Genomic DNA, 24,692 nt, shown 5'->3' with positions numbered 1-24,692 from the left:
ATGGTTAATGCAATTTTATATGATAGATCTTTGCGTTGGGTGGATGGTTGGGAGGCGAGTGACTGGGAGAGTGGGTGGGAAGGGGGAGGAGGAGAAGAGCAGATGTGTTTGAAGTGCTGAGAGGAAGCCATCAATGTTGATTTTGCCATAAGAGACTGCACGTGGCGGTGAAGGAGGAAGAGAGGAAGGAAGAAAGGAAGGAAGGAGAGAGGGAGGAAGGAGGGCACGGGTAAGAGAGACCTGTTGTTTGCACTGGCTTGGGTGGGCCTTAATGGCGTCTGCTCCTGACGTGATGGCTTCTCCGTATGACACAATGGCACCAGACCTCGCTTGCTGCCTGGCACTCGTCCCCTCCACCTGCCTCGCTTCCCCTTGGATCCACTTGGGCATGGTAAAGGAAGGGGCGAGGAGAAGGAAAAGAGAGCATCAAAGACCGAGAGAGAGAGAGAGAGAGAGAGAGAGAGAGAGAGAGAGAGAGAGAGAGAGCACAGTGAAATCCTCCCATCAATTGTCACTTTCGTCTTTTCTCCCTCGCTTTCTTTTCCTGCCTTTGGTCCTCCGGTCACCGCATATCCTCCTCCTCCTCCTCCTCCTCCTCCTCCGCGTTTGCTATCGTTTTTTTCTTTTACGTTAGTTCAGAGATTAGTCCTCAAACAACCAGGTAAGGGCCATTAGGTCTGCTGCTGTTTGTTCTTCCTTTGTATTCCTCCTCCTCCTCCTCCTCCTCCTCCTCCTCCTCCTCCTCCTCCTCCTCCTCCTCCTCCTCCTCCTCCTCGTCGTCGTCGTCGTCGTCCACTCCGCTGGGATATTGTTGCCGCTCTTGAGGTTCCTCGATAATAGCAGTTATTGCCTCTCGCTCCTCGTATCCCAGTCTGTTTGCCGTGTGTGTGTGTGTGTGTGTGTGTGTGTGTGTGTGTGTGTGTGTGTGTGTGTGTGTGTGTGTGTGTGTGTGTGTGTCTTAGTTTGTATGAGATTCACTCACTCGTCGGCGGTGAGGCAGCAGCAGAAGGGGAGGAGAATTTGAAGAGGTGAGGTTGTCTATATACACACTCTTACTTACCTGTGTATTGGGATCTCATTTATTTTTATTGGATGTGTGCTCTCTTCTCTCCTCTCCTGTCTTCCACTCTCCTCTCCTCCTTCTCCTCTTGCTGCTTACCGTGTGTGTGTGTGTGTGTCTGTGTGTGTGTGTGTGTGTGTGTGTGTGTGTGTGTGTGTGTGTGTGTGTGTGTGTGTGTGTCTGCATGCATTCAGTATTATATAACAGTACATGCATCACCACCTCAATTACATCTTTGTTTTCCTCTCGCGATCTCTTTCTTCCCTCCCCGCTCCCCCACCGCTCCCCAACCAACATCTTTCTCTTCCTGGAATTCATCTTTATTCCTCTTCTTCCTTGTCGTTGTCCTCCTGAATAAGACTGTCCACTCTTGTGAGATGAGAATGAAACGAGTGTTAGTAGACAAACGTGCAATTTATCTATTTGTTTATACTGAGAGAGAAAGAGAGAGAGAGAGAGAGAGAGAGAGAGAGAGAGAGAGAGAGAGAGAGAGAGAGAGAGAGAGGTATGTCATCATCGTCAGCCTGTGAAGTCAAGATGGTCCATTAAGCACCAGCAGAGCGGCCAATACGTAAGATAGGCCCCGTTTGCCGCCAATTCAATCGCTCAATCCTCCGGGTCCTTTAATCCCTGAGCGCCGCGCGGGAGTCACGGGCAGCCTGTGTACACTGGAGCTTGAAGGGCGGGAGCGGGAGGCAGCGGGAGTCAGTTAGGAGAAAGGAACAGGGACCAGCCATGAATAAATAATCTGGAGAGTTCATTTAGTTGTGTTTGTTCTCGCGCAATAGAGCTGAGGGTGGGACACAAACAGGCTCCAGATTCCAGCAGAGAGCCAGTCAGGGTTATTATGCAGGTATGCGGCCAATTACATTCGTTACTCCTTGCTGAGTGAGGCTAATTAGCTCAGGTGTGTGCAGGAGGGCGATTAGAGATAAAGATCATGAAAGATTTGAGGAAGCGATGCCAAATGTAAGGAGTGAAAGGAGTATTTGCTGCAGATAAGATGTGTAGATGAGGGAAATATTAGAAAATGCTATTAAGAAAGGCTGGATATTTGATTTGAGGCTCGATTTGGAACAAAATTTAAAGTGTAAGGAGTAAAGGAATATTTGCTGCTGCGAAGATGTTCCAGAAAAGATAAGTAAACGAAGCAGAGGTTTCAGAAAAAGACGCGTTATTGGAATGCAACGCGGAATTTATGGGGAAAGATTGACAAGGAATGAGGTAGAGATGCGATTTGTGAGGTGGATGAGAAATGTAAACATTAAAAGAAAAAAAAGAATACTTTCAAGATAAGACGCACAGACGAAGCAAAGACATCATTGAAACGTAAAACTCACAATATTTAAGTGAAATACGGAAAGATGCACGAGGAGAGAAACGGAGAACGAGAGAAATAAGACGAACGATAAAGACGATGAAAATGACTCCTTACGTCGCTGAAATTATAACACAAGTGAAATATTAAAGTTAAGTAAATAAAATGCAACCAATAAAAGGGGAGATAAGAGTAATAAGTCAGCAGGGGAAGGAGAAGTAAGCACCAATAAAGAAGTAGCGAGGGAAGGTAAACTGGTGCACACGGACAGAACTTCCTCGAGGTATGAGAAGCAAAACTAGAAATGTTGAAACGAAACGTCCAAATGTTAACGTAATATGAGAAGAGGAGACGCAAATTGGCGTGGTGTATGAAGAGACAGGCACACTGGGAGAGAGGAGAAGGAGGACGAGGACGCGGACGAGGACGAATAGGAGAAGGAGAAGGAGGAGGAGGAGGAGGAGGAGGAGGAGTTACTATGGTCATGATTTGCACTGACACACCATACCTGTCAAGGGTTTAGCTTTCCCATCCACACACATACATCATCAACACCATCACCTCCCCATCGCCTCATCACCCCGCTAGGGAGAACCTGAGACCTTGGATAGGCACGTGAAGGGATAGAGGAAGAGACGGTGAGATGGAAGAGGACTAGGAGAACGAGAGATAGGGAAAGAAAGGCCTTGAATGCGCACTTCAAGGGAGAGAGAAAGGGAAAGACAAGGAGAAAGGGAAGGAGATAGGAAAATAAAGGCCTTGAAAGGATACGTGAAGGGAGAGAGGAAGAGGCTGCGGAAGGGAGGAGGAGGAGGACAGGGAGAAAGGGAGAAAGATATAGAAAGAAAGAGGGGCGAGTGAAATGTGCTTAATGTCACCACGGGATGCCAATTAAGGGAGATGGTGACGAGACTCATGATGAATGGAGAGAGAGAGAGAGAGAGAGAGAGAGAGAGAGAGAGAGAGAGAGAGAGAGAGAGAGAGAGAGAGAGAGAGGGAGGGTGGCTGAGGTACTTCAAAGTATATCCCTTAAACTATCCAAAAGTATCACACTGAGATTAATATGCCTAGAAATAATGCTCTCTCTCTCTCTCTCTCTCTCTCTCTCTCTCTCTCTCTCTCTCTCTCTCTCTCTCTCTCTCTCAATATTGTTTGCTCTTCGAAGAGAATGTGAAAAGATGTAAATTAAGAGAGAGAGAGAGAGAGAGAGAGAGAGAGAGAGAGAGAGAGAGAGAGACTGTTTGTGATGCCGAGGTGTACTAGTGAAGGAACCAGGTGGCGACAATTGTGTTACAGATAATTGGAAGTGAAAAGAAGGCCCCTTGTATATCTGTCATTGTAGCGGCACACACACACACACACACACACACACACACACACACACACACACACACACACACACACACACACACACACACACACACACACACACACACACACACACACACACACACACACACACACACGTAAGCTAATGATTTACCTTTCGTTACCTTCATTATTTTGTAGCTCTCTCTCTCTCTCTCTCTCTCTCTCTCTCTCTCTCTCTCTCTCTCTCTCTCTCTCTCTCTCTCTCTCTCTCTCTCTCTCTCTCTCTCTCTCTCTCTCTCTCTCTCTCTCTCTCTCTCTCCCACTTGTCTTTTCTTACTTCTCATTCTTCAGGTTCTTTCTTTCTTTTTCTATTCTCTGTTTTCGTCGTTGGTTTTTTCTCCTTTTCTTAATCATCATCATCATCGTCATCATATTTTTATCTTCTTGTTCTTGTTCTGTTCTTTTCTTCTTCTTCTTCTTCTTCTTCTTCTTCTTCTTCTTCTTCTTCTTCTTCTTCTTCTTCTTCTTCTTCTTCTTCTTCTTCTTCTTCTCCTCCTCCTCCTCCTCCTCCTCCTCCTCCTCCTCCTCCTCCTCCTTATTATTATTATTGCCATTATTTTTTTATTATTATTATTATTATTATTATTATTATTATTATTATTATTATTATTATTATTATTTCAATATCATGTATGTTTTTTTGTTCATCACATCCTCCTTTTCCTCCTTTTCCTCCTTGTCCTTCTCTCCAATTGCTTGCATGCCTACCTGACCGCTTACTTTCCCGCGTGGAGTGTCGGAAAACAATATCATTCAACCATTTCATCAGGACGGGCGGTGCAGGGGTCGCGACGCACTGCTAGACACAATCCTGAACTTGAAAGCGAGATGGGCACACACAGCGTTCTTATGCGATTCCAATATCCCATTTTCTTCCCTTCATGTTTTCCTTGTCTCGCGTTCTCCGTTTTCTTTATGCCTATACTCCTGCTGTTGTTGCGTCCTCTTCGTTTCTTCTCTTTTCTTCTATTCCTTTCTCTTACAGTCCAAAGTATACACGTTTGCAAGGGAGCTGTGTCGTGTCTGTGCTCTCTCGGAATCCTGTGTAGGTGTCTCGTGTGTGTGTGTGTGTGTGTGTGTGTGTGTTTGCGTCTCTCCAGTTTCTTTATTTTTCTAAATGTATTTCATCTGAGTGTTGTCATTTCTAGTTGTTCTGTTCACTTGCAGCAGGGCACCGATATTCTCTCTCTCTCTCTCTCTCTCTCTCTCTCTCTCTCTCTCTCTCTCTCTCTCTCTCTCTCTCTCTCATCCCGTGGCTCTATCTTACATTCCAGTCATGCAGCTGCTGAGTTTCCTTTCACCTGTTTGTTTCCTCCATGTTTTTCTGCCTTCGAGAACCACCGTGTCATTTCCTGCAGGCCTCTCTCTTTCCCTCCCTCCCTCGCCCTCCTCTTAGCGCCACCTGATGTCGTTCCTTCCTCATCATCCTTCTCCTCCCCCTGCAGGATCCCAGCGCCTCCACAGACATCAATGATAACGACAACGATCCCTTCCCTCGCGACAACGGCGACAACAGGCACGGGACGCGATGTGCTGGGGAGGTCGCTGCTGTCGCCTTCAACGACTTCTGCGGCGTGGGTGTGGCTTACAACAGCAGCATCGGAGGTGAGGCGAATGGAAGGAAAGGGGGACAGGGAAGAGAATGTACGAAGAGGAATTGGGTAAGAGAGAGAGAGAGAGAGAGAGAGAGAGAGAGAGAGAGAGAGAGAGAGAGAGAGAGAGAATGAGTTTCAAACTGACGACCTTGCTTGGTAAAGTATAGATATCCGCCGACCAGTTAGCCTGTTAACCGCCATCAGGTATTCACACACACACACACACACACACACACACACACACACACACTGGTAGCTCAGTGGTTAGAGCGCTGGCTTCACAAGCCAGAGGACCGGGGTTCGATTCCCCGGCCGGGTGGAGATATTTGGGTGTGTCTCCTTTCACGTGTAGCCCCTGTTCACCTAGCAGTGAGTAGGTACGGGATGTAAATCGAGGAGTTGTGACCTTGTTGTCCCGGTGTGTGGTGTGTGCCTGGTCTCAGGCCTACCCCAAGATCGGAAATAATGAGCTCTGAGCTCGTTCCGTAGGGTAACGTCTGGCTGTATCGTCAGAGACTGCAGCAGATCAAACAGTGAAACACACACACACACCGGGGTCAAAGAAGAGAATAGTGCAGATACCACCGTTAGTAGTCCTGGGAGCTCAGCGAGAGGAGCGGCACCGGGTATCCAGAGATGCTCCCCGAGGAGGACTTGCTTTCCACATCAGGTGGATTTTTTTCTTTTTTCATACTTAAATAGAGTGACAGTGCGTTTCATTAACTCCCAGGGGAACGGTTCTGGAGCTGGATTTTTTTACTCTCTCTCTCTCTCTCTCTCTCTCTCTCTCTCTCTCTCTCTCTCTCTCTCTCTCTCGTACATGTACAGTACGTAGAGAGAAATACCATAATGGGATCACCTTGAGCCGCGTGGAGGAGCAGTGCGGTGATTCGTTTTTGTTTTTTAGCAGGAATCATGTTTGTGTCTTGCTGAGAGGCCGGGCAGAGTTAATGAAGTCAGATCGTGTCCCAATGCCGAGGGGAATCTGTATTTTTTCGGCAGTCATGTACTCACCTATCTGCTCAGTCATCCGCTCTCAGTCATTATCGTTATTATGCATTTGACATGCATTTTGGCTGATTTGTATTTCCACGCTAAATGTCCATTCGTTTAGTATTGGTTGTGGCTTCCCTTAGTCTTTACTTGTTTGTTCTGGGTGGCGGACAGGTTGGCGCAGCAAAGGGTGGCCGATGGTCGGTTGGTCGGTGGTTGAGAGTGAAGCATCAGTGAAAGTAGCCAGTGTGTCAAGGTTGGGACGTGATGTGGGTTTGCACAGGCCGGTGAAAGGCTGTGACAAGTGCTTGATTACGGTGCTTAGGCTGCTGCGAGTTGTATGACCCGTTAACTTTACTCACATTTACATCCAGGACACGTCGCTGCCTGGTTACGAGGAATGGCACACACGTGGCGCACGTGGCACCTGTGTTTGCCTTATCTGCTCTTACTCTTTTTTCTCTCGTGGAATGTTTTATCGCATTTTTCTCTCTTTTCACAATCCTCTATTACTTGTTTTTTTTTTTTTTTTTTTTCTCATGATATGACTTCATTGTTACTTGTTATTGGTTTATGATCTCTCATTTACCACTAAGTGCCTTTCCTAGTTGATTCATTCTATTTCAGCTTTCTTCTCCATACTTTTCAAAAGGTATAGTACACATTAATTAAGTGGTGGCGAAATTTTTTCCAGGAGTGCGCATGCTTGACGGGACCGTGAATGATGCTGTGGAGGCGCAGGCCATCTCCCTCAACCCAGAGCACATCGACATCTTTTCTGCATCCTGGGGCCCCGAGGATGACGGCAAGACGGTGGATGGGCCCGGGCCTTTGGCCAAGCGGGCCTTCATCAATGGTGTCATTAGGGTGAGCGTGGTCTTCCTTATGTTACCTCCGATCCTCCATGACAGCCATTCCACGTGGGCTCAATAGTTTAAAAAATTCCAAGCTAGAAATTATTCCTATGCAAGGGAAAACTTTAAAAGAAATATCACTTAAAAATTTCAATTATTGTATTTTCATATGACAGGTTTGTTAGCGATCTACTGATGTCAATCCAATGATGATTTTAATTATTATATTTTCATTCCAGGGCCGCCATGGCAAGGGTTCCATTTTTGTTTGGGCGTCAGGGAATGGTGGACGCCACACTGATAATTGCAACTGTGATGGCTACACCAACTCCATCTTCACTCTGTCCATCTCCTCTGCCTCTCAGAGAGGGTAAGTCTGATGAGCAGTCTCACTTTGAGCCCTTCATGTGGTGGGGAGAATGTAGCATGTTGTATAAGTATTGCTGGCCAGTACATACAGAAAGAACTTCATGAAGTTTTTCTCAGTAGACTAAATCAATTGTATATTTAGTTAATTGAGAATAACTTTTGTGAACTCGCCCCCCCACCCCGCCACCCCCCACTTTTTTGTGGTATAGTGGTATTAACATTTTCCTCATCCAACTGGTTTACTTATAGCTGTTGTATAATTGATTAAGATGGAAATTGAAAAATTAATGCATTAACAAATCATCTCAGATATTTACACGTTTGAAACCAGACTAGTGTTTATATAATTGTCTTTATGACATAAATGTCCAATAGAAGATGTTCATTTGATCAGTTCTGCAATTTCCCTCCATTATTTGTACGAGCTGCTTCTGACTCAAACACACCTGATATTTGAATGCTTAAAGGAAAATGGTGTTCATTTGTGGTTGCAGAGCAAAAAATTTTAAGATTTATCAATCATATGTATGTGAACAGTAGTTTGTGTTCTTCCTCCTGCCAGGTATAAGCCGTGGTACCTGGAAGAATGCTCGTCCACCCTGGCCACCACCTACAGCAGTGGCACACCTGGCCTTGACAACAGTGTGGCCACAGTAGACATGGATGGCCTTCTTAGACCTGGGCATATGTGTACCGTTGAACACACAGGTGAAGAAGAGTTTTTGTGTTTTCTTCTACACGAATTGTAATTAGAAGTCTTATCAGCTCTAGGCTATAGATCAAGAACTTTAATGAAAGGTTTTTGAAGGTGACTGACTCTTCACTCTTGTGCTTAGGAATTACAGCACAAATTGTTTATGCCCTGTGTACTGAAATTGTTGAATGTAAAGTAATTTATATTACATTGTCTTTTCATATGAATAACTGATCATTCAATGACAGGGACAAGTGCCTCAGCTCCACTGGCAGCTGGCCTGTGTGCCCTTGCCCTAGAAGCCAACCCTGACCTAACCTGGCGAGACATGCAGCATCTCGTGGTCATGACCTCCCGCCCTGACCCGCTCAAGAACGAGGATGGATGGTTCATCAATGGTGTTGGTCGGAAAGGTGAGTGTTCTCCACTTAGTGACTCAGCTAGTAGGTAACATGGTTAGTGTCCTCCAGCAGCTTGTAACTAATGCATGAACAGATACTGCTGCCTTAACCTGCTTGCAGCATGCATTAATATAATATTAGATTTTATCTGATGGTTGATTCATTATCAAAATAATCTATGTGAATTATTGAGCTTTTTAAAGATTGGATTAGTTATTTTACCTCTTAAAAAGGAGAAAGAGAGAGAGAGAGAGAGAGAGAGCACTTTTCACTTTTGAGACTGATATATATATATATATATATATATATATATATATATATATATATATATATATATATATATATATATATATATATACATATATGTTTGAATTCTATGAATTGGGGTATTGCAAGGCTTGTTTTGTGTTATAACCATTTCACTCATGTTTGATAAAACAAGAACTAATGGGTCACAGGAAAATCCTTAATACATAATTGTTATCATTCTATACATTCTGTGATTAAATTGTTTTTTTAATAGATCAATTAATAAATCAGCACATATTTACTGTATTTTCAACAACATATAAACTACTCTTTGCAAACACTATTGCTTTCAATAGCATCACTAATTATAAATCCTGTATTCCTTGAAAGTTCACAGTTGTCCTTCTCAGAAGAGCCTGATATGGAGATTAGGGGATTAGTGGTGTTACCACCTTTGTTGCATCCTTAGTGTTACACAATCCTAAACTCTACTGAATATAACATCACTCACATAAGCATGAACTTTATTAAATCTTTGCACTAGAGTTTTGAGATAATTGGAGATTGCTTGTAACCTGCCTATATGTGTTTAGAATTGTTAATGTTTTGTTTATTTTAATTTTAGGTAGCATGCTTCAAGAGAAAATAAATGTATACTTTTTTTTCACTTAAGCCAGTTTTGTTGTTTTGCTTAAATGTGCAGCTGCATAGACAGAGGTGGATCCAGTTGTCTCTCTTGGACAGGAGAAAGCCAATTGGTTTGTAGTAGAATGGGAAACAAAGTAACCTGTGACAGGTATCCTTCAAACTCATGATTGTTTCATAATTTCATCTTTGAAGATAATTATAGGTTGCTTAAGTCTTTAGACTCTTAATATGTCAGAGCCAAATCAAGTTGCCCATCTTAGGCTGGAATTTTAGGGAACATGGCATTCATGTGAGCTGAAGGTACACACTGCTGACACTGAAAACACAGGAATGGAAACAATATTGAAAGGGTTTAAGCAGTTAAGGAATAATATTCAAAGCATGATGACAGCTGGTGGTGTTATGACACTTCAGGATTGAACCAAATAAGCCAAAAGGACTGTGGCCCCTTTTGGGCATTCCTACTGGATCTGCTGCTGTACATATATATATATATATATATATATATATATATATATATATATATATATATATATATATATATATATATATATATATATATATACTATGTATATACATATATTTTTTTGCCTTATTATTACTAGCACTGGATGTCAAGACATGTGAAAGGTTCAGATATTTCTTTTATGGTAACAGCACATTTACAAAAATGTTTGGCAATGAACTTTTGTTGATCATTGTATACTAGTATCTTGCTGAGCATTTTGAAGCTTATCCCAGCTGTTTGCAATGGTAAGCTAGTGTTTATGTTAGCCTGATTGGTGTTGCTCTTCTAACCTAGCAAGCAATAGCTATGTGTTCAGTGCATGATTGAACACTGGCCATCACAAGACTCAAGACAAAGTTGAAGTAGACAGACTGACACGAGTGAGTGCTGCAAGCCTCAGCTACTCTGCAATGGACACACCAACCCATGAAACCAAACAGGTCACATTTAGATCCAGAACACCACCAATTGTAAGTTAATGTCAGTGTTTCTGATCATTAAGTGTGCTTCTGGACTTTGGGTGCTTTCCATGTTGACTACCATCTGCTCTTTTTCACGACTGCACTGTACTGACTGTTGTAACTAAGGTGCTCCTGATCAGCATACTGTACTTGTCTTCTATCTACATCACCATATGATATTCTTACCTCATTTAATAGTTTCCAGAATTCATTCTTTAGCTATGCTTAGAATTAATCTGGTGGTTTGACATCATCTTATCATACATTGTTTTTATTGTGGTTTATTTTTCTTTTATTTCCTCTTGTGTATTCTTCTGATGTACTGTCTTGTGAAAATTACCATCTCTTCTTCTGAATTAATGATTGATGAGGTGGTGGTAACTGTAGGCTTCAAGTCTCTCATCCATTTTTATCATATAGTTTTACAGTGGTTTTGTCAAGTGATGGTATGAGATGAAAGAAAATGGTGTGTTGATTCTTTATTCATTTATGTGCACATAACTGATTGTCTTATTTGGCAGTGAGCCATAAATTTGGCTATGGGCTGATGGATGCTGGGAAGCTGGTGGAGCTGGCTGAGAGATGGACCACTGTTCCTCCACAACATGTTTGTCAGAGCGTCAAGGACAGGACAGAAAGGTAATACCCACCAAGCCTCTTAAAACCTTATGTGTTTATTATCAACAGTTATCAAAGCAAAGTTTATATATATATATATATATATATATATATATATATATATATATATATATATATATATATATATATATATATATATATATATATTACCAGTTTCTGACAAGTTATTTAAGCAATTACTGGGAAGAAATGACAAACTTTATTACTTAAAACATTGTTTAGTCTAAAAAATATTTGCATTGAAATGACAGTTTGTACTTTATATGTTTACCCATTTGCTGGTGACTTTGAATGTCTGTCATGTATCCACAGATGAACAGTTTTAGTATGTGCCACATGTCCACAGAAGAGTCTTCTTTGGTATGCATCTTTATATTTTCTTCCTGATGAACAGAGGCATTCCCACCATAATGGGAGAGTCCGTGGTGGCTGAGATAACAACAGATGGTTGCGCAGGAACTTCAGCTGAAGTGCGTTACCTGGAACATGTCCAAGCACGGGTCTCACTGCGTTTTCTGCCACGTGGGAACATAAATATCAAGCTTTTATCTCCTTCAGGTAATAATTCATCACAAAATATTAAGCTACTGTAACATTATACAGTGTGTTCCTTGATGGGATTAGAATTGTTAATGAAGGTTTTAGTATATATCGATTTATTGGCATTTTCTTGTATTAATAAAGTACAGTAATGAAGAAACAGGGCACTTGTGGTTTCTTTCGTAGAACTGATGTGTCCAGTGACTATTTTTATTATGATTATGATACTTATTGTTATCAATTCTGTATTTTATTGATATAAAGAGAAGCTATGTCTTCCACTTATGTCCAACTGATGACTAATAATATAAATAGTGTACATATTACTAATAAATGGAGAAATAAGAGCTCACAGTATGTTGATATTTTTTCCAGGGACGGCATCGACTCTTTTGTTTGAGAGACCACGAGATGTGTTTTCAGAAAAATTTAATGACTGGCCTTTCTTGTCAGTCCACTTTTGGGGAGAAAAAGCAGCAGGGACTTGGAAACTTATTGTAACAAATGCTGGGACTCGACAGGTGCATCATCCTGGTAAGTTCACATTGCTATTATCTTTTGTGTCATGCTTGATTGTGTTTTCTTGGAATTCATGCAACAGTATAAAGCTGCTGGTCACTACCAAAAGCCATTTTACCTTATCTCCTCTATATATCTGTCTTTCAGTGTAACTATTTACCAGGCCACTAATCCCATCCAAAGCATCATTCACTCATACACACATCATCAATCACACTTTTAAGTCACTTGTTTCTTGGTGAAAAGTAATAATCTCGTGGACAATGCCATTACACACCAGAAGCTGAAGTTTAGCTCAATTTATCTCATCTACAGCAATGGCTGACAACTTACTCTAACTGGATTCATATTCCTATAGACCCAGCGAGACACCCCCACACTCCCTTCCAGAGCACCACAATCCCATTAAAGACATTGAAATCATATATCTTTATAGGCATAACCAGATTTTGCAGCCTCATAAATGTTTAGTCTATCTTCTTACTCGGTGGTAACAGTATTCAGTCTTATGGCTGAATATGTACTTCAATATGTACAAATGTAGTTAACTATTATGCTGTGTTTAATTTATCTTTTTCATTTGAAGTTCTCAATACATCATGTGACTTTCACCCTGACAAGGTGTGCTGATCCAGTGGCAGTTAATCTTGCATGGAACGAGGGAACGTCCCGGCCGCCTGCGCTCCGATGAGTTTCACCGTGCGGACCCTTTCTCTTCCATCTCTCCACCCGTGGCCACTCAGTCCTTCTCGAGACCTGTGTTTAGGGCATCTAATAATCCTTTCACTGCAAGGTATTGTTATCAGTATCTAGTTCTTAGAATTTATAATATAGTGTTAAAAATTACATATAGGTTGAAGTAGGTAGGCGGTGGCGTATTGGATAAGGTGGTGAGCGTGGGATCAGGCAGACGTCCACGCGTAGGTTCGAATCCCACCATGTACAGCCTTAAACACTTTGCCATTTGTCGAGTGGTTTAAAGTTACCTACATGTCACCATGATACCCAGATTCTAGGTGGTTACACCCAAGATGAGCTTCGGGGGTGATATGGGCCCTAATATGGGTACCACTATAAATAAAATTGCCTGTGCCACTAATGGGCGGAAGCTTAACAGCGCTTCCCATACACTCTTCAAGTGTGACTACAGGCGCTATAGGCCTTACCGTATAAAAAAAAAAAGTTAGTTTTTCTTATTCTTGTCTTATTCCACAGCATCCTTGATCAGATATTCTCAGGGTCAAGTCCAAATGCCACCTACACCACAGCTGATGGGAATATTGTGACAGAAACCAAACAAGCAGCCACATCTGAAAGGGAAGATCTGAATAATTATGTAGAGTCTGAGGTGTGTCACAGCCAGTGCTTAGGAGGCTGCTCTGGTCCTGGTCCAGACATGTGCAGATCATGTGCACACTATCAGCTTGAAGGGTGAGAGCAACAGTTTCATTGTTGTGATTCATATATTATCTTTTTCAACCACCTTTGGCATACATTGAAAAATTAAAGTGATGATAAGATGGTACTTTTGTCATCAATAAACATTATTTTGACTTGGTATTCTATTACTATTTTGTTAGATAATAATTAAAGTTACATTTCTAAATTCTTGACTTTGCAGGGAATGTGTTGAAAGCTGTCCAGAGGGAACATATGCCTCAGAAGGAGGTGACTGTCTTGGTTGTTACGGTCACTGTGCCATGTGTAGTGGCCCTGCTCCGAATCAATGCTTGGCATGTCAAACAGGCTACCTTTATGTTCTCCACATGGGGCTCTGTGTGGAAGTTTGCCCAGAAGGATATTATGCAGGTATATTTTATGAAATTAAATGGGTTAGACATCTTGCTCAAGTTTCATGCACCTGTAAGAGAAAGGAAGAAAATACTGTATTAAAGAAATATATTATAGAAAATAGTGTGAGGAGGGGCAGGTGTAATTCATTGACTGGTTATTGAATTAATGAGAAACCAATCTTATGTAATGTCATTAAAAATGGTTCCTGACTTTTTATTTATATATATATATATATATATATATATATATATATATATATATATATATATATATATATATATATATATATATATATATATATATATATATATATATATATATATATATATATATATATATATATATATATATATATATATATATATATATATATATATATATATATATATATATATATATATATATATATATATATATATATATATATATATATATATATATATATATATATATATATATATATATATATATATATATATATATATATATATATATATATATATATATATATATATATATATATATATATATATATATATATATATATATATATATATATATATATATATATATATATATATATATATATATATATATATATATATATATATATATATATATATATATATATATATATATATTTATTTATTTATTTATTTATTTATTTATTTTTTTTTTTTTATATCTGAAATATCTTGATACACATAGGTAATGGGAGCTGCCTGATGTGTGGAGGCCTGTGCACTGAGTGTACAAACCCTGAGCACTGCCTGAGGTGCAGCCACAATCTACTTCTCTCCAATGGGTCCTGTCTCACCTCCTGTCCCGAAGGTTTCTTTGAGAACCATGATAACACGTAAGTACAGATTACATTAATATATGCTTACGTACTCTTTATTTTTTAGAAATTTCCTTTTCCATTTCCAAGATGAAATTTGCATTAAGAAACATCTCACTAACATTTATATTTTGTGGATTTACAGATGTGGTTCGTGCTTCCCACAGTGCAAAACATGTGTAGGAGGAAGTAGTTCTGACTGTGCTTCATGCAGATCTAACTCTTTCCTCCATGATGGAAAGTGTGTATATCGGTGCCCCAAAGGTACATCCGCTTTTATTTTGTTACTTATCTTTTCACAGATAATGAAAACATAAATTCTTCTTAGCTACTTCACATGATCATGATGTAACAAAATCAAAACACTATCTTAGAGAGATTTTCTTGCATATCATATTTTAAGGGGTGGTAAAGTGGCCATAGTTGATATAAATATGGGAGAGCATAGGCATTAGAAAGATAGCATTTTGAGATTACAAAGTTCAGTAGTATGCAAAACCATGCCTCCTCAAAGTAAGATAAAAGAAAAAAATAAATAAAACCCTGGTCAAGTCCTTTCCTAACTAGAGGATATGGCAGTGAAATGAATGTGAATATAGGGAACATTCCTCTTGCAACATATTGCTGAGGGATTTCATGCTGATGAAATCATGCAATGTACAAAACAAAAGCAAAAAAAAAAAAATATGTTGTGAAAGTCAAAGTGGTACAATGACTTCAAGGATCACGGAGGAATTCAGTTGAGCAAAGAAGAGTACCGGCACTTAATGAAGCTCTCTGCAGAAACAGTGGAAAATTGGTATCTCAGGTTATAGATGTAATTTTTGTCAAGCACAATTTTCACAAAATTGATCTTTGTAAATATTGTAGATGCAAATCTTCATTCATATTGTAGGCCTTTACTCATGATAACCTTGTTCATATCTAGGTTTGTATGGAGATCAAGGCTCTCGGAGTTGTAAAACATGTCCCAGTGGGTGTGCCTCGTGCATGGGTGACTCCTGCATTACCTGCAGTGACGGCTGGAGAATGAAGGGCATCCACTGTGTTGCACAGCCAACCCAGTGCAGCATACGTAAGTTACATCTTAATGCTTGTATTATTAAATCTTTTTTGACATTATGTCCTTTGTGGCATGTATACTACATGTCACAAAAGGCATCAAAGGATTTTTTCCCTAGTTGCTAAGGGAGTAAGACATCAGGCAGCAGAAGACCAAGATGACAGTGTATAGGAGAATTCATTTAATGAAAAGTTAGTATTCATTGCACTACATTAAGACAATTAATACATAAATAAAAATAAAGAATATATGATGGTGTATATTTTGCACCTTACTCACTCTACAAGATTGACTGTCAGTTGTTCCATTCACACATTTGTATATCAAATATACTAATATGATATGACATGCCTATTACAGGATACTTTTCTGCTCCAAATGGAAGCTGCCAGCCATGCCATCCTTCCTGCTTCTCCTGCACTGGGAACACTGCCTCAGAATGTCATCACTGTGAACAGTCCTACTACCTGCACAATTCTCATTGTGTTCAGGAATGTCCCCAGGGATTTTATGGAAATCGTGGCAGATGTTTGCCGTGTCGGCACGGGTGTCAATCTTGTTCCTCATACGCTTCGTGCAGCCAGTGCTCTTTCCCATTCCTTCTCTACAACAACAGCTGCATTGCCTCTTGTCCTGCAAGGTAAATGTAATTTGTGTTCAATATTTGCAGTAAATTTTACAATACATGTACTGTGTTGAATTTTTCATTTCACATAGTAAAGACTAAAGAGTTTACATACTCATACATATTTTGTATTAGCTTTTTTGTTTCTCACCCAGTTAATCAGATGTGAGAACCATATTGTTTTCATCTTCCAGATTCTTCAGTGATAGAGGAGTGTGTTCTCCTTGTGAGAGAAACTGTAAAACATGTTATGGGCCTCGAGAAGACCAGTGTGCCTCATGCCTTAATGGTTCATTTTTACTTAATACATCCTGCCATGGTTCTTGTCCCTCCTCTCACTACCCAGAGGGAACAGAATGCCTTCCCTGTTACCAAAACTGTTTGACTTGCAGAGGTATGTACAGTGATACCTATGTATGATTTACTTAATCTGCTTCCTCATTCTGAACTTAAAAAAACACAGGACACAATGGTGCTCCTGGATTTAATCCTGCTTAGAGCTCCAGCAATACTATATCCAAACTTATGTGTGTTTATCCTAAAATCTTATATTCCTTACTTCAGGTTCAGGCCTTTATGACTGCACCTCCTGCCATGACTTCTTCACTCTTGATGGTGGGATGTGCATTGAGTGTCCATCTGGGCAGTATTATAACCTCAGCTCACAGGCATGTGAGACGTGCAGTGATACCTGCCTGACTTGCTCTTCTGGAGGAGACAGTGGTTGCACTTCCTGCCAGCCGCCTAAGTCCCTTCACCCAGAGACAAGCACCTGCAGGGATTGTTGTCCACCAGGGGTGTATGAAAATGATGATGAAGCCTCTTGTTGTTCTTGTGATCCTGCAACTGGTTAGTGAGCATGTTGACTTCAGTTGCTTTCTCATTTTCATCTTCAATCTTTTTAATGTCTTGTACTTTAACCTAAAGTGTAATTCATTATGTTTAAATCTCAAAGTTGAAATGATATCAAAGAATCTACTGAGATGATTTCAAGTACAAAAATTTGATTGCACTCTTGAATATTGAAGCAACGAATATCAAGAATTCAAATTCCTGTATTGTAATGATTTGATAAACATGTATTACACTACTAAATATGATATGTTGTGTACTTCCCAGGCCAGTGTTATGGTGCTGTCTCGGCTGACAAGAGAAGAATAGCGCTAAGTCTTCACTCCACACCCCAGCAGTCTCCACACAAACAACTTTACTTCTACTCTGTCACTACACTCATTGCTGTCATTTGTTTCGTCAATCTTGTGATATTTGGTGCAGTGTTCACCGTGCTCCAGGTATGCCTCACACTGTTTTAAAATCATTGTGTTGTTTCATTAGAGGGCCATGTAACATTGTACAACAAAGATGTGCCTGTATGTGTAACTCTGTTTTCTATACTAATCTCATTTCTTAGCTATTTAGATGGCATCCGGATTTTGTATCAGATTGAATGGAAATATAACTAATGAAGAGTGACCATAATGATTTTAGTATTTATACTTAATGTTCGACAGTATTTTAAAAGTTGAAGATTGGTGTTTAAGAGTAATCATTGATTTGCAACTTGTTTTGACTTTATGTGTAATATTTCAGCCCAGGATAATGTTTGTAATATTCAATTTACAGGTTCTTTAGTGATAACTATATTTTTTTTATCTGTCTAAAGTCCTATTTTTATTCTTTGCAGGCAAGATCAACAGGATCCCTGTGCTGGGCAAATGACTATTCATACAGAGGTTTAAAATCTGCGAACACTTTAGAACGTGTGTCATTAACAGTAACACCTTTTATAGAGGATGAGTCTGAAGAAGAAAGAGAAAATACAGTGCTCTATCTGAAAACCTAGGAAACTGATAAGTGATAATTGAATGTGTGAGTTTTTATCCTGCAAAAAGGTAATGCAAAAGTTCTACCTAGCATTAAAACAAGTGTTGATTGTACCTGTCATGATGACTTCATGTTAGATCCTTCCCTTATATAAGAATCCTCAGGTTTTTGGTTTTTCTTAGATCAAGGCAAATACTGTGTTTTGTGCTGTGTGATTGAGGCAGAACTTTTTTATGTGTGTCCAAAAACCACAGGACTGTTTCTTATTAAAATGTATTAGTAAATTTTCTGTGGTAAGGAGGAATGCTTCACATTTGAGACAGCTTCACTCCATGGCACTAGCATATCATGGGCAATGACCTGTAGGTGAACTTACAAGATCCTGATGTCCAACATGGATTTACTGAACTTAAAGATTAGTCCAGTAGTTACATTGAAGTACTGGAACTGTGTATTACACCAGTAAACCATACATGTCAAGGATTATGGAAAAAATATCTTGAGATGTTGAAAATTTGATTACAATAAAGAAGAAATAATGGTGAAATTATATCCCTCATATAAGTTATGTATATCAGGATTTGTAAAAAGTCATAGTTCATTTGACTTGTGACTGAATTGGTTTGTTTCATTGAAATTCTTTTATATAACCAAGTTGCTATATTTGCATTACATTATATACAACATGTTTTAAAGTTTGACTATAATTCAAATCTCTTTTAATGCTCAGAGCATGCTACATTTTGGGTCTGTGAAGACTTGGGAAATCTCCAAAAGAATGTGGTGTGTGAGAGAGCTAATCCTCATGAATCTTCTTTTAAGTTAATCAGTCTTTTATGCTGTTCTCAAAAAATACTCAATTATAATGCTGAAGTAGTCTAAGAACCCTTAGTTCAAAAGTTTCATAACAATGAAAGGTATGCATTAAAGCTGATACTGGAGCCATACTGAAGCTAAATTGTTATGGCATTTTCCACAATAATGACAATTTTTATACTTTTTAAGAAAATTGATGATATGTACTTATATCTTTAATGAAAGATGATTCCTCAGGTTATTAACAAATTTTTATTTCATCTGGCTTGTTTCCCTTTTCTTGCATCTCATTCATTTTGGTGAATGAGGAGCGACATGGAATAATTATCAGTAAAAAGTGACAGATATAATTTTAGAAAAGAAACATGAATGATGGGGACATTCATTACCTTGTAAACAGTGATGTACATAAAGAAAAATTAATGTGTAAAGAATAATTCTTGGTTTAGGTAATTATTTTTATTTTTGATATTGGCAAATAGCAAATTAGAATTGGCAATGAGCAACAGTTTTTTTAAATACCTTTACGAAAATAAGCACATCATGTCTTTTTTTATTACCAAATTTACTGTTCAAGCATCTCTGCTGATTACTGTGCATTGTTCAGTTTCCTCTCGTACAGATTCTTCTTAAAAGAAAAGTTGATCAGAATTCCTATTCATAACATTTACAGCGACTGAGTGTCCTCATTTTCCTCCTCAACTAATAGTAACTGATCTCGGATCTTTACTTAGTCTAAGTTTGGAAAGGAATATGCTTTTAATTTGTCCCAACATTTTGCAATGAAAGACAGAGACAGTGCTCTGTAACACTTCATTGACATAAACAGTAGTTAACCACAGTTCATATTTCTATAATGCATAAGATGCAACAAAAGCTCTCTTAGGCATGAAGTCAGTAATATATATATATATATATATATATATATATATATATATATATATATATATATATATATATATATATATATATATATATATATATATATACTTTTTTTCTCATATATACAATTGTTTGAAGATCTGAAAGTTAGGGAGACCAAACCAATCTATGATTATAACAATATATGATTACCTTTATGATTCTGATTGTTTTGTTCTGTAGTTAACCCCATTGTATGTGAGAAATTTCCATTGAAGGATTGAGAAAAGTAATATCTGATAGTGTTAGCTGTCAAAAATTATACATGTATAGTGTTTAAGAGAGCCTTTGGTCTCCTCTTTGATATATGGGAACAATTTCACCAATGTTTTGTACATGTTGGTTACATTAATAGTATTATGATTTCATGAAAGGTGCAGTAAAAAATTAAGACATTCATTACTAAGCCATTTACCAGTCACTTAATTTGCATATGCACATTGAAAATTTGTAAACACTGTACATTTTTATATTTTTATACAAGGTTAAGAAAAAATTATTTGTAAAATTTGTGAAGCATTCATCATTAAATTGGTTTTAAGTATAGACTTTCAGAATGTTATTTATATAAAAGAAGTATGGTGCTGTTGCAATACTAGATCTTAACTCTTGTGATATACCACCGGGCATCACTGACCCACTTTGACTTAGGATGTCAGTCTTGTTTGCTTAGTTGTTTCTTTTGACCAAGTAAGAAACATATATGAATTTACCATTAACTTGTATAAGTTTGGGGAACTACAAGCAGGAACTGTAAAAATTGACTTGGTTAATGGGAAAATATGTATTGAGAAATCTGTGATGGAAGGATGAGCTCACCAGTGTGTGGACAGTGACTGGTGGTGACATGTTTAAGAAAGGCTGATGTTTGCTGATTGTGTTATAGTGTATGGTGAAGTTACCATAGTATATACATATGTGATATTGAGCTTCTATGTGACATCTGAAAAAAAGAGAAAAAGAAAACAATTCTAGTCATAAATCCATTTCTGAGGCATTTAATGGTGACTAGTAATGACAAACTATGTAATGAGGAGCTGCTGAGGAGAAGGTAATGAAAGAGTGGATGACTTGACGAAGATAATGACAAACAGCAAATAGTCATGGAACAGTCTCTAGTGTAGATGTGTTTCATGTCACAAACAAGGACATAATGCCTTGTCATAGGGTGGCCTTATGATTAACATTAGGTAGTACTTTTATATTGCCCATAGTAGAAGTATGGATGTATGACAAAGTTTTACATACATGTGTTTACAGTTGTCTTTATTTTTCTTTGTTCATGTGTACCATTGTCTTCCTTAATTTTTCTTTATTCAAGAAGATGTGATAAAACTTTACAAATGTGTACGTATCTGCATCAAATGTAGTTCATAACTTATTGCAGTGTTTATGTCACAGCAGCTGAAGAAAAGAATTCAATTTTTCTCATTCATTCTCTACATATTGAATTGTGATTTCAGAAAAAAAAATTATCCATGAAAATATATCTGAAATTAGTATGAAATCATATATTATATGAAAATATTACATTGTTTACAGTTTTATTAGGTTTTAATCACGATACTGTATAAAGCTAAGGAGTTTCATATATGGATTTATAGAAATACATTGTTGAGAAAATCATATCAACCACTTTCAAAGCTATCAGCATAAACATTTGTATGCTATATTCATTTCTCAAAATATGTATTTGTTAAATAATGAAGCATATTTTTTTCAATTGAAGTTAATAAGTTAATACTTCATGTACAGTGCTGTATTCCAGAACAAGGATGCTGCTTCTTGTGTCAAACTCTGGAGTTATTGATGATGGAATGTATGATTTTTTAAACATTTTGATTTTGTTAAGTCATATGATAAGAAGCTAGCATATTAATTCATATCAGACATGTTAATGTATGTCAGAAAAGAAAACATGATTATAAACATTAGTTTAATTCTGCCCATCACCTTAACACCTAGATCCTGGCCTAGGTAACTAGTCATTATACTACTGTATGAATAAATCACAATCAGTAGGTCAAACCATATATACTGAGACGACTGTTAGGGTGCCAGAGTGTGAAATAGTTTTTATATATGCTTGGTATCCTGTACATTTTCAAACCAGCCATGTACAAGGATTAAGATTAATTTAGCTTCTTGGGATGTTATGGCTCATACAACTGTGTGAATGTGATTTTATAGGTGTTATGATATTACTGCCCCTTATATGAAGGTTCAGTTTTGGGTAAATATTACTTTACATTTCTCACAACTGCATATTATGGAGTGTCACGTGCAATAGAACATCAAAAACAACCATATACTGTGTCTGCTGAGCTTGCATGTCAGCAAGTATACATATTCCTTTTTAGTTGCATATCAACAAACAACACCTGCTTCTGGAAAAGAAAAACTAGGCTATATCAAATGTTAATTGCCTTACTACATGGACCGGTGATATAAAACTGTTATGTACATACGTACATATTCATGCTAAGTGAATTCAGCTTGGTTATTTTTTTATTTATTTTTTTTTTTACTTATTTTACTTTTCTTATGAATGATGATAAACACTTTTCTAAGAAGGTGGCCATGAAAGTTGCCGTGGTGTGTTCAGTAGTGTCCACCTCCCGTCCTCCCACCGTGCGGGGCTCAGTGTTACATTGCTGTGAGGGGCCGGTGCTCACGAGGCCCACCATGAGTTGAGGGCAGTATTATTATTACACGTAAACTTTACTGTTCACAATCTGTGCGGTAAGACCGTGAATGACATAACAATATATAATCTGTACATATCTTAGGAATATATATATTTAATAAAAGTGTTATACGTTCTACTTTTTTCATGGATATCCACCTCTTCTGGTAGTAGGCCAAATACACCTATTACAATAATGTCTGCATTTCCCAGTTGTATTTGTTTACTTAGTTGTAGTATACAGGGCCTGAACTGCACTCACTTTGTTCAGTTCTTTAAGTGTATATATATATATATATATATATATATATATATATATATATATATATATATATATATATATATATATATATATATATATATATATATATATATATATATATATAATGTCCACATAGCTGCTTCTGTCACTTCTTGTTTGTTCTAACTATCCTTATTTCAGTGAATGGAGCTTTACTTTTTTGTCACTCCCCTTCCAATGTGTGTGTGTGTGTTGTAATGTACACTCCTATAGTGGTCCTGTTCTTTTTTCAGTTGATATACATTGCTTATTTCTGTTAACTCTTCTAGTTTACTCCTGATACATTTACTTTTTGGCTTTTTTCAGACTTCATTTGAACTGTCAGTGTTCCCTTAAATACTTGACTTTTAATTTTTCAACATGCACATCCCTTCTCCTTAATATTTCCATTTCTTCTTCTTCTTTGGGGTTTGTTAGGGCCGTGCAGATTGTATGTCACAGCCTCTAGTGCCCCAAAGGTGCGGTACGTGGTGGTGAGATGTTCAAGCTATTTGCGGTGGAGTTGATTTCTTTTCTGTAGGAAGGTCCTGGTGAGGTTGAGGGTCTTGAAAGCCTGAGTGGAAGTATTTCCAATTCATTCCTTGATTTGCACATTGTTGTTAATTGTAGTTGGTTTTAGTTCTGATATCCATCACATCTGATACTCTTCAGATTCTACCATAATTGATTTTTTTTTACTCTAATATGTGTGTGTGTGTGTGTGTGTGTGTGTGTGTGTGTGTGTATAGCTTGCGTGTGGCATGTGAATTTTCCAAAACCAGGTGTTTGGACATCCTTGGTAGAATTATGGAAATAGTTAACTTTTAGGTTTATGCAGTCTATATCAGTGAGATGATAACATTTTCAGATCTAACAATGTTGGGTCATTATTTCAATGAAATTATATGCTGAGCCACATTTTCATCAAAAGCTCAACCACCAAAGTTAAAGGTAAGTCAATAATACTTCTTTTATTATATTTTGTAAATGATTTACTGCTTTATCATTGTGTTAAAAAAAAAAATAATAAAAACGGGTAAGAGATTTTAAACTGTAAAGAAAAAAATACGTTTGATTGCACAAAGTTCCTACGGTAGGTACACTTATACAAACCACAAACCACGAAGGCTGGAGTCACTGGCTTAATAGGCCTGTTTCCAGAAGTATACCTATCAGTAGATTTGAATGATAATTGTATAGAAATGAAAATAGATCTTAGTAATAACCGTTACTTAATACAATACAAAGAGGAAAGTGGTGGAACCAAGAAAAATACATGATTTATGTGTAAACTAATGTGAATTGTTCCCAATAAGACAGATGACATGATACAATATGAATCTAGTGAAGAGGTTTTATTATATTGCCACGAATATCTAAAATAATATAACTCACTCTCTCTCTCTTGAATGCAGTTATAAGATAAGAAACAAGAAAATCATTAAAATTTTATTATTCACTCTGCTTTGATTTCTCCATCATATACTGACACCACGGCAATATATAGAGAGAGGAATCAACGCTCTTCACATCATCGCATCCCCTCAGCTGTCATATGGATTATTAATAATTCTCGCGCTCCTCTTCCTCTTGTGACCTCCATCCCTTTGTATCTTATTAGGTGAC

General features: G+C 38.1%; 1 protein-coding gene across 1 annotated transcript; it reads left to right on the top strand.

Annotated features, from left to right (window-relative positions):
- Nucleotides 1-271: 271 nt before the first annotated feature.
- Nucleotides 272-22,922, top strand: LOC123515847 (furin-like protease 2). The gene is made up of 22 exons (XM_045274734.1): nt 272-391; nt 1,696-1,768; nt 1,849-1,913; nt 5,195-5,354; nt 7,032-7,204; nt 7,431-7,561; nt 8,123-8,268; nt 8,503-8,667; nt 11,043-11,160; nt 11,555-11,718; nt 12,076-12,234; nt 12,841-13,012; nt 13,435-13,650; nt 13,841-14,028; nt 14,722-14,869; nt 14,997-15,115; nt 15,780-15,926; nt 16,275-16,554; nt 16,734-16,933; nt 17,104-17,388; nt 17,659-17,831; nt 18,224-22,922. Exons 1-22 carry the CDS (start codon nt 272-274, stop codon nt 18,380-18,382), a joined length of 3,561 nt encoding a protein of 1,186 aa, XP_045130669.1. The 3' UTR covers nt 18,383-22,922.
- Nucleotides 22,923-24,692: the final 1,770 nt, after the last annotated feature.

The sequence above is a fragment of the Portunus trituberculatus genome, chromosome 40 (genome assembly GCF_017591435.1).
Source record: "Portunus trituberculatus isolate SZX2019 chromosome 40, ASM1759143v1, whole genome shotgun sequence".
In the NCBI taxonomy this organism is placed as follows: Eukaryota; Metazoa; Arthropoda; class Malacostraca; order Decapoda; family Portunidae; genus Portunus; species Portunus trituberculatus.
Note: the sequence above shows the minus strand (reverse complement) of the source record. Positions and strands in the feature narration are given on the sequence as shown.